Source organism: Carassius auratus, chromosome 26, assembly GCF_003368295.1.
Source record: "Carassius auratus strain Wakin chromosome 26, ASM336829v1, whole genome shotgun sequence".
NCBI classification, from domain to species: Eukaryota; Metazoa; Chordata; class Actinopteri; order Cypriniformes; family Cyprinidae; genus Carassius; species Carassius auratus.
Genome location: NC_039268.1, coordinates 18683062 through 18694106, shown reverse-complemented (window position 1 = coordinate 18694106; position 11045 = coordinate 18683062). Strand labels below are relative to the sequence as shown.

Genomic DNA, 11045 nt, shown 5'->3' with positions numbered 1-11045 from the left:
AAACCCAAACGTTAAGTTCCATATGAAGAGTCGTTTTTAGATTTAAGAGATTAAACTAGGAAAGATATTTAAGAGATTAAACTAGGAAAATTGTTATATTTAAAAGAGGTCTGCATAAATTATACAGGCTATGGTGTTTTAAATAAATGTTTACAAAAATGCTTATGATGCTTGTACAAGTAAATGTGTATTCTGTCTCTTTTAACGCTTATAATTGGTGTTGGGTAGAGTTACTTTTAAAAGTAATGCATTACAACATTGCGTTAGGCTACTCCCTAAAAAAAAGAAAAAAAAAAGAAACACGAACTGCTTTATTTAGTTACTTTTTACACAAAGTCATGTGTTGCGTTACTTTTTCCTTATCTGGGCTGATTGCTTGTTTGATTTTAATATTAAAAAAGTTATATTTCTAGAAAATGTATAGGCCTAAGCCTTTCCACATTAAAAGTGAAATGAGTAAAGGACGAACCTCAGACAGATTTCTGTTGTGCTGCATTCTGGATTGCATGAAGAATAAGCAATTTAGCAATGAAACACACATTTTGCGTTTATATAAGCCTAATGCCATTTTTGCTTAAGTTACATGGTATTACATTAGACATTCATTTAATATCAGCAGCAAATACATTGGTTAATTATGGGATGATATTTGAACCCATTTAATTATTGCAGGTTTGCATAATATTTTGAGTCATTAAATGAAAAAACAAAGTAACTGACATTAGGCTTCATATGAAAAATTAATGCATTACTTTAGTTCGGCTACTTGAAAATGGTAATCCGATTACTTAACTCACGCCACTTCTATTGCGTTAATCTAAAACTGCAAACATTGATTGTGTCAAAAAGTGTGTCCTCTCCATGTGGACGTTAATTCCTTTGACCACAAGATGGCAGTCAGAGTTCGCCAAATGGCATTATCTTGTTGAAGGAAAACGTTACTATTTTCAGATAAGTATAAATATTCGGGAAATGGGAACTTTTGTTTTGTTTTGTTATATTTTATTATTTGTGTCCAGCCTTAGTCCGATGGATTTGTTAGAGGGGGCAACAGACTCTTATAGCCTACATTTCATTAAAAACATAGGCCTACATTTCTTCTTAATTAGGCCTACTAAAAGGAAGCCTACCAACTTGTTGCTGTTCTTTTGTAGTTGTGTTTAATTAATTTATATATGTAGGTCTATAAGTATTCAGAAATCATTCATTTATGATGTTGCCTTGTTTTTGTTTTGTTTGGGTTTTTTTGTGTGCGTTTCATCAGATCTCTCCCTGTTGTACGCAGAACATCCATTGGGAGGCGTTCACGTAATTGCAGAAATCCACTTGACGATGAAAACGACACCTTTTGACGTGCAGCAGCCCATCGTTCATTGGGTTACCTCTGTTTTACATATTCACAGCAGGCCTATATATTAACACATATTTATGAGCATGTGAAATGGCAAAACATGAAATAAAAATACCAAATGGTGGACTATAATTTAAGCTATAAGGACATCAATTAGCCTAACTTTATAAAGACAGATCTTTTTAATACAGATCGCTTATGATGAACTCAAACTTTAGCTATTTAAAATGGGTCTGTTTCAAATAATAAGGCTATTTTCACCTATACCAAACTTGTCATATAAACCCCGTATATTGGCTAACATTAGTGACAGACATGTTTGCTGATGTAGGCTAAAATAATAATAGCCTATATATTTTTTATTTTATTTAACGCGCTTAAATTTATTTCGTTACATCGTTATTGTGAACCACTGCCTAAGGTAAAACTTCGCCTTTTATTTTAATGCGAGATGAAAGTAGCCTAAAAACGACCTGTTTTAAAAACTCAAGTTGAGCAATGGAAATAACTGAGTGTACGAGTAAGATACAGTAAAATCAAGCTACCCATGCTATGCAAATAGTAACATCTAACAAAACAACCAGAGAAGCAGCTTACAACTTGGTTCAAGAAACTGTGACCTTCGAAGGAGAAAATCGTAGCATTATCAAACGTACGTCAAGAAAGATTCAGAATTATTTAAATCTATTTTATCAACCTCTGATAAGACAACTTTGGACAACTATTTGCACCAGCCTCTTACTGGATGACAAAAACTGAACTGGACAATAAGTAGGCCTAGGCTATATCTGTTGTATAGTCCTGTATGCCTGTTGTTAGCCCAGATTTGAAAATGGACAGGTGTAAAAGTTGCTAGTTAAACGACAACCGTCTGGTGACTAAGAAAGAAAAAAAGAAAAAGTGAAAAAACGAAATCATCATCGGACTTTTATCTGTATAGGCTATAGGCTATATATTTTATCTATAGGCTACATGTTTAATTAAGCAGCAAAGCATCCACCTTAGCTGTTTCAGTACGTGTTAATTGAAATAATGCAACCGGCAGCGTTTCTCCTTGATTTATTTTGCACGTAGAGGCTTAGCTACAGTAGTTATTTTAATTTTATTTTAATGAAGGCAATTAAGCTATTAACTAATTGGCTATAACAATTCTGAAAAGCACAACTAAAGCATTTCATAAAACACACCTGGAGGGAAATGGGCTCAAATTCGTTAGCACGAGCAGTAATGCAAATGGCTGAGCAGAATTTTTTATCCTTTCAGATGCGTTTTGATAATCATTGGTTTCGCGTGTGTTCCCTGTTTTTTATATATTAAATATGATTGTTTATCCACAAATATCCCATTGTGTTGTTAGGTCCTCGCTGTGAGCGCCTGGCCTGTTTCATAGAGGAATTAAATATCCAGCGAGCTATCACTGCAACAGAGCTATTCAAGACCGGACAATATTTCAACCTGTCCATAATGAAATTAAAATAGTTACAACTTCGATTTTTGCATGATTTTCGAGACATTTAGAGAAGGGCGTGTGTATTACATTCAATAATGCGAGGTGCGGCCCGTTGCCACATTCATCATCCCATTACTGTGCCCAATCCAGGTACGAAACGTGAAGGGGAAAATGAATTACCGACGTTAAAGTCGTCAATAAAGTCATTTCAGAAAATGGTGTCTCGGATGACTCCGGCATTATTCAACGGGCTTTATCAGCACTGGGGAAATTACGTCGCCTCTACACCTCGTGTAATACGACCCTGCTTACCTTGATAAAGCGCCCTGCCAGCGGCTAGTGACAGTGCTTTTGACCGGCTTTTATTCAGTCGCTAGTGATGAACGCCAAGCTGATCAGGCGGAATGGGCGCTAATTAAAACCTATAAATTATCTTTTGCAGCTCCTCTCAAGACGTCGCATGCAGCCGAGATAAGAGCTGGAGTGCTAATTTACCGCCTGAAAAGGAGCGTGCCTCACAATGGCTACTTGGCTCAAATAGCATATTGATAGTGTCCTAATTAGAAATTTATTAAGTACCCACTCGAGCTTTTCGAATAAAGATTTCAACCCAGTCTGTTTTATATGAATAAATGCTGCATGTAGGCTACTAAAATTCCATGTCTGTGCTAATTATTATTCTGAATGTTTTGTGTGCGTTCCTTCTTCGTTTTCTGGCGTAACGCATCCAGGGCTATTAATTTGAGTTCTTTGCTCACATTTTTAAGACATTTACTTATTAATACGTCCTTGTCCTGTTTTTGATTCTGTGATTTGTAGCTACGTTTGCTGCACCATTTTTATTTATTTATTTATTTTATTTTATTTTATTTTATTTTGTACTGATGTGGTCATAGCATGTGTGAATCAGTTTTTAAGGACAAGGGTATAGTTACATGTAAACGGATTGTTTGCTTTTACTCAAAAGTAAACATTATTTAACTTGGCTGAATTAACCTGGCCAGAAAGTTTGTTTAATTAAGATATAGGTCAGGTAGATATGTTAGCCTTAAGGTAATAATTAGCCTATACATACTTTCACAATTATCACTTTTAACAGTGTAGCTACTTGCCGGTAAATATATTTCAAATGCTGAGAATAACAATAATGCGGTCTAGTCTATTTTTTTATTGCAATTATTAGGTTAATTATAGCTATACCTTACATGTTATTATAAAATATCCCGGATATATTGTGGTAGATTCAGTTCATTTGCCTTAATTTCATTGCTTGATAACCTTGTCCCACATAATGATAATTCCATATGATGAAGGCTCACTCCGTCGCCTATCGCCTACCTTCACTACTAACAGTCTCAAAAAAAAAAAAAAAAAAAAGCAATTCGCGATGTTATTAGTGTCTAGTTTTGGCACACACAAAAATGCAACTGAAATAGTGAATTATCTTGCTGCACCATCAGACCTTTTTTCGGTCAAAAGCCAATGCCGATCCAGAAACATCCAGTCCCGATTAGAGTGGATTTTAATGTTCGCCAGATTATTTGGTCTTGGAGATCCATCCGTTCTTTATTTGCATTAGATTTTAAAAGTCTATTGGACGTTCTCTGCTTGTGACACCAAGGATGTTGGTACCCCATTGGTCCACTGCACGTGTGTCTCGCTCACGTGCTTCCGGTTAAGGAAAAAAGTATGAGAGGGGCACAGTGATTTTAGGAAGAGTTTGTTAAGCGCGAGCTGTCACACGGGGCAGCGAGTCAGGGACTGCGGAGCATCGCGCGATGTATTGTCTGACATGAATAACGGGTGTGTTCTGACACTCAAAACGCTTTGATCGCGGAAAGCATTCCGATGCTATGACTGTCGCTCCTCTTAAGGTATTTCGTTTACCTTTATTTTAACACTATAGACTGCATTCTTGTTTGTTGCTATCCGGATACTGCTCTTTGCAACAAGTGGAATTTTGTTGTGCAAACCACGATCCAGCTGTCATGGAGGAGCAAAAGGATCAAAATAGTCGTGATTCGACTGAGTCTGACAGCGCCTCGCTCTCACCCAATATACCATCTCCTCCGATTTTACCTCACCAGGCTGCGCAGCAAGCCCACAGAACAACGAACTTTTTCATCGACAATATTCTAAGGCCAGATTTCGGCTGCAAGAAAGATCTTGGGAGTAGGGACCGGGCGCAAACCTCGGGTAGGGAGAATGTTAACCCTATGGCGATAAGGCCGTCGCATAATAGCAGCCTTTGCCAGGATTCAAACTGCAGTAGTGACAGCACTTCTTCGTCCTCGTCTTCTTCGCCATCTTCAAAGCAGACCTCTGCAAAGCTTGTCGAGGGAAATGGGACTACCTCAGCAAGGTACGGGGAGAATACGACGTCGATAATGGTGGTGAACGCTAACGGGGGAACTTCGCAAGCGAAAGAATCGCAGCCTTTACTGTGGCCCGCGTGGGTGTACTGCACCAGGTACTCGGACAGACCCTCATCTGGTAAGGCGCTAGTTTCTTAATTGCACTATGATTCACAAACAGCGAGTGACTCTGCGCGCATCAAACTTTGTTGAGGGCGCACTGTTGATTTTAATTTTATATTTTTTTTATTTTTATTTTTCTAATCACTGGGTACCTACATAAAATTTTAGTAATTTCTCTCGTTTTACGCAGCGTCTCCAGTTATCGCTTATATTCAGCTGATGAGCGAACTATTGTCACTTAGGCCGCAAACCAAAGTAAAACTATTTTGTTCACTTGAGCCGTTTCTGGAGAAAAACGGAAATGCAAAGTATGTTCATTGTGGCATCAAAATTCTAATTCTGGTTCCCACTAAATTTCTAAGCTAATTCTATACAAAATAATTATTGTGGCCTTCTATAACACCAACTAGCTTACCATCAATAGAAATGGTGAATACTAGACTATGTAACTGTGCTAATGTGAAAAATATAGATCATATTTATAGATTAATATTTAGATAATAGTAGTTTTTTCAAATATTTTTCTATCCAGTTTCTCAGCGTAGGCTTTTGTTATTGTTGTAATGAATCTTTTCACTGTAGCATTTCATTATTAGTCTATGGGTTGTGTTAATATAAAATATGTGTTTATAATGTCAGCCTACAAATAGCTTAAACTTAATGAAGGAAAGAAAAAAAGAGGTGTCCTTATTTAAGGCATAATCAACATTGTTTAGTGGCGTTCTTCTTTAAATTAAGGATTTCCTAGCTGCTAACTTCAGGCTATTTGTAGTTAAATGATTTTAGTATATTCGATAGATATTTAATAGGCAATTTATTTTGTGACAAACCAGTTGAATGTTGAATGTTATAACTCTTCTTACGTAAATCACATTGTGTGCACTATATACCTCTAGGTTCTATTTCTACCTGCTCAGACCCGCAAACTCAATGTCAGCATTTAGATTTCAATAATTTTAAATAATCTACTTGACTTGAATAAAGCCGGTTCATTTGGAGGTTATCGCATGAAGTAGGCTACATTTTCTGACAAAACATTTTACAGTGCATACCTGACATAAAGTCAGCTGGGCTGTGGGAAAAGAGGTTCTGATTGACTTCACTGATTGACTTACTGATTGAGCTATCAGACACTGGACTTTCACAGACGGCAAGCAGAATTTCGATCATCCGAGTGAAGTTGCCTGAAGGAAAGACGTAGGGTTCTGTTCAGTTGTTGATTGGTAATGCAGAAAATAGTTTTCATGACACGCGTGTAATACCACATGCGTGTTGATAGGTTTGCCTTGCATTATACTGTTAACAGTTTTTTTTTTTTTTTTTTTAATTGCACCTAGTTTGCATGTATGGGTTTACAGATAGGAACAGCATTATTCGCGGACATATTAAAGGTAAATAAATAAGTAAATATTTGCAGAACAATAACATAACAGTTGTTGCAACTGAGCAAAACGAAGGCCTACACATGCAATATTAATGCCGATATGTAAAAATATAAATTCGGCTCATTTTCTGTAAACACTTCTGCAATTAATTGCTCGTGTGCAGAGGTAAAAAAATTGTAGATATTTTATGTACATTCCCTGTCTTTCAATTATATTTGACACAATGGTTAGCATTTTAAAACCTTTTATTAATTTAATATTCATATCAAAATAACACAGTTTATTACCAAATCGCGTGACTGTTTTATAAAAAGGGAGAAGCCATAGAACAACAACAACAACAACAACAACAACAACAACAAAAAACTGATTAACCTATCGATTTTATTTTTCTGTGAGTGACAATAACATGGTGATTTCGAAATTAAGAACTCCTTATGCCATTGTTTTGGAAAACGGAGAAATATAGGCTACTACTGATATGTCGACAAGTTATCATTTTGTCTATGATGCTTGCAATAATAGCTATAGCCTACTAGCCCCAAAAATGTCGCTTATGTAGCCACCATAAGCCATTATTGGAAATAATGTTGGTTTATATGGTTCTTTCTCACTCTGTGAATTCAATGCAAACTAAAATTTCAGAAAACGATGAATAGCTTTAGTAAGAATAAGAAGACTCGCATAAAGCCTCGTTCGGCTTTCCCGCTATTTTCACCGGAAGCGCTTTAGTGACAATCGAGGGCTGAGGCCTACTTTCAAGGTTAATTTGCAGATCTACATATGAATTGCTTATGATTAAATACCTTATGAAGTTTAAAGTTCGCTGCTATTTGCGTTTTATATCTATTAATTCTGCAGCAGTTGTGTTTCCTGGCCTTCTTGGCAATTACACATGCACATGTCAGCTAAGGTCATTCGTTTTACATGGATTACAAACACTCATCGTGATGTTTCACTGCAAACACCTATTGTTTAATGCATTATGAGCGAGACAGCGCTGTCGGATAATGAACTGCAGTATGAATTCGTTGAAGAGAGTGCAGTTGAAAATACCTATTCCAATAGCTCCAGCAGTGTCAGTGTTAATACCATATCAGTGTTTCACTTACCTGCCAAGACATTGTCCGTCAGGTGAGGTGTGTGGGTATTGTTCATGCTGCTTTATGATATTTATGTCTTCGTTTTATTGTTGTTTCTACACTAGGCCCAAGGACACGAAAATTGAAAAAGAAGAAAAGCGAGAAGGAAGACAAGCGACCGAGAACCGCTTTCACGGCTGAACAGCTGCAGAGACTTAAAGCCGAGTTTCAGGCGAATCGGTACATCACGGAGCAGCGGAGACAGTCGCTGGCCCAGGAACTCAACCTCAATGAGTCGCAAATAAAAATCTGGTTCCAGAATAAGAGGGCCAAAATCAAAAAGGCCACTGGCTATAAGAACGGCCTCGCTCTTCAGCTCATGGCTCAAGGACTCTACAACCATTCCACAACAACAGTTCAAGAAGATAAAGACGATAGCGAATAAAAATGGCCCTGCTTCTCTCCTAAGAAAAGGCCATGGACGCTGACGCCGACAAAAGTGATTTTTCATATTTTTATGACTCAAATGAAAAGGAAATGTCTTCGAATTCGGCGAAATGAAGATACGATATTTAAGCAAATTTCTGTTTATCATACAGTATATGGACATGCATCTAAATACGAACACTATGAAAATTTATATATAGCCAAAACTGTAAGATGTGTATATTTAATTCCAGGTAAGGGGATGTCTATATTGCTCCTTACTTGCTGAATATTTCTAACGTTTCTTCTCCTTTCCCAATGTGGTTGCTCACCGTTCCAGTAGGCCTTCGTGTCAGGCTTGTTAGAGTTTTTGTGATAGCCCTGTCTCCTAAATTCCTTATCTCACAGTTCTTCAAATGCGTGACTGAACCAACGCTTCAAGCCAAAGATTTTAATATGTTCAGATTATGTTGTCTGAAATAAAAAAGGTAGAATGTGCCATTTGTTTTTTTTTTTTTTACTTTTTTTTCAAGTCTACAAAATCTCAATTAGCCTAAACGCTACGATGACTTGTAGCTAGTTATCCCAATCCCCTGAGAGATTTTTTTTAAAATAAATATATCACAAAACGATGCTTTTCTACACTACTCAAATTTTCTTACCGAGGCAGTGGGTTGTGGTTAGACTGTAATAGGACGTTATATGACGCATTGCAATTGTTATGATGGAAGATATTATAATATTGACAGAATTCTTTAGAAGTCGGCTTGTTTTAAGGTTTAGGCCTAATATGGTTTTAGTGGAGTATAAACCAGAAAACTAAATTTGATTTTATCTTATAAGGGCATTTTACATTTACCTAATATATATGCGATATATCTAAGCCTGGCTTGCAGTGTAGTACAAAAACGTTATTATTCCAAATTAAAAAATATCTTGGAACTTTTTTTCCCTTGCTTTTTCTAATTTTCTGCCTATGAAAATAATGGACTAATGAAGTAGATGTGATCTGGGAAATCTGCCACCCTAAGGAATGGAATTTTTAGAAGCATTCTTATATATATATCATTATACGACGTACTCATGTGTTTGACCACAGATTATTTTAATGAACTGTTTGAATGTCGTTTATCAACCATAAAAATAGTTGTCTCATGTTGCTGACTTCGTGCGATGACAACAGCAGTGCAGAAAAGCGCTCGGCTTTGGTTGTCTTGGCGAGGCAGCCTGCAGGATTCTGTCTAGGGATCAAAGAAAAGATTGAAGAAACTCTCCAGTCGAGGTTAAAAGGTCAGGTTAAGCAGCCAAAACAAAATCGTGGATGTTTCATAACACGACATTCTCTCTGAACAGTTTACGTATTATATGAACAAAAAATAGCATAGACATCGCGTTCTAAATGTTTCGTGGGCAATAAAGAATCTCTTGCGAGTTTTAGCATCACAAATGTTGCCGGTATGTGAGCTGTGAACATGATTACAAAATTATTTGGATGAATAGTAAACATGTTTATTTTTAGGCTGCATGAAACTTAATGACCATCAAACGCGGAGAACATGAGCAATGTGTTAGAAATTTTATACAATAATTTTAACCGAGGGGTTTAACAGTCCAAAATATTCATATTTTTGTAGATATAGCTTATGCATTGCGTTAACTGTATAGGCTACACATTTTTGCACAGTATTTTGACAAGTCAGTCGTGACTAAAACAGTAAGACGGGACTATTTTCGAGAAAATGTAAATTTAACAAATGTACAAATGTAAAATGCGCTGTTCAACACCGGTGTGCAGGTTTTATTGGGACGAGATTTCAGCAATAGGGTCGTTTAACTTGTTATGGTTAATTACTAGTTACTCCTGAATATTTACCCCATAGTAAAATACGTCACGAAGAAGACTTTACAACAACAACAACAACAAAACAAAAACAATTTTGGTGATCAAATGACAACAACAGAAAGGCATCGCCTTTCTAAAATGTGATATCTTGACTGTGACATGTCTATAAATAGAAAGAGTTCATATCAGAGGTTTATCATCACTTATTGGTCGGAATAAATTGTTTTCGGAATATAGTGTTGTCAGTAAAAAAAAAAAAAGAGAGAGAGAGAGACTGTTATTTATAAGCGTGTGGGACTGGTGTTGTGCTGTTGAATGTTTGGACGATTAGTCATCAGAATATGTTGCAAGTACTGCCACAAATCTTTTCACGTTTAATTCACGGTTTTCTGCATAAAATTGCTCGACAGTTGTCATTGCACAATTATATGCTTTACATTATTTAACCTATTTCATAAATATGAAGCCGGGATCATGTAGGTCGTGAACTGAGATATAGGAATGCTTGCTTGATCGTTATAAATATGTTATTATGGCAACAGGCCTTTAAATATGTATTTATTTATTGAATTACAAATACATTTCACTATAAATTAAGCTATATTGCAAAACATGCTAAATTGATCAGACACCAATATTGATACATAATTTAACTCTTTTATGTTTTGGAGTAAAACCTACTTGTAACAAATGACACAATAAGCAGGGAATTCAATGACTAACTTAAATCTGCTTTCTTTCACTCTTATTATATAGAACAGACTATAAAATAATTCCTGTAATTCTCTAAAGTAAGGAATTCGTTGATTAATAAAAATATTTGCCATTCCCCGTGGAATTCGAGGGTTTTTCCACCACAGGAGCCCGTGGGCGGCTTTTATTTTTAATTATTCTGCTGCTAATACAACTGCTGCGCATTATATTGAGTGGATTTAATCACTCGCCATTTCTAAAACACCTTTACATTAAATATTAAATGCCATAAACCAATTGACATTACTTATTTAAAAAGGTTAGAACGATGGGGTTAT

The 11045-nt window shown here is 36.2% G+C and overlaps 1 protein-coding gene across 2 annotated transcripts; it reads left to right on the top strand.

Annotated features, from left to right (window-relative positions):
* The first annotated feature begins 4507 nt into the window (after positions 1 to 4507).
* Positions 4508 to 8669, top strand: en1b (engrailed homeobox 1b). 2 transcript variants are annotated; one of them, XM_026204657.1, is made up of 2 exons: positions 4508 to 5294; positions 7859 to 8669. In XM_026204657.1, exons 1-2 carry the CDS (start codon positions 4790 to 4792, stop codon positions 8188 to 8190), a joined length of 837 nt encoding a protein of 278 aa, XP_026060442.1. In that variant the 5' UTR covers positions 4508 to 4789; the 3' UTR covers positions 8191 to 8669. The 2 variants fall into 2 exon arrangements, with proteins under 2 accessions (XP_026060442.1, XP_026060443.1); XM_026204658.1 differs by having other exon boundaries at positions 4511 to 5294; positions 7871 to 8669.
* The last annotated feature ends 2376 nt before the right edge of the window (positions 8670 to 11045 follow it).

Coding starts and splice junctions, on each gene's coding strand:
- en1b (XM_026204657.1), top strand. CDS start 4,790: ATGGAGGAGCAAAAGGATCAAAATAGTCGTGATTCGACTGAGTCTGAC. Junction 5,295..7,858: donor CTCGGACAGACCCTCATCTG/GTAAGGCGCTAG, acceptor GTTTTATTGTTG/TTTCTACACTAGGCCCAAGG.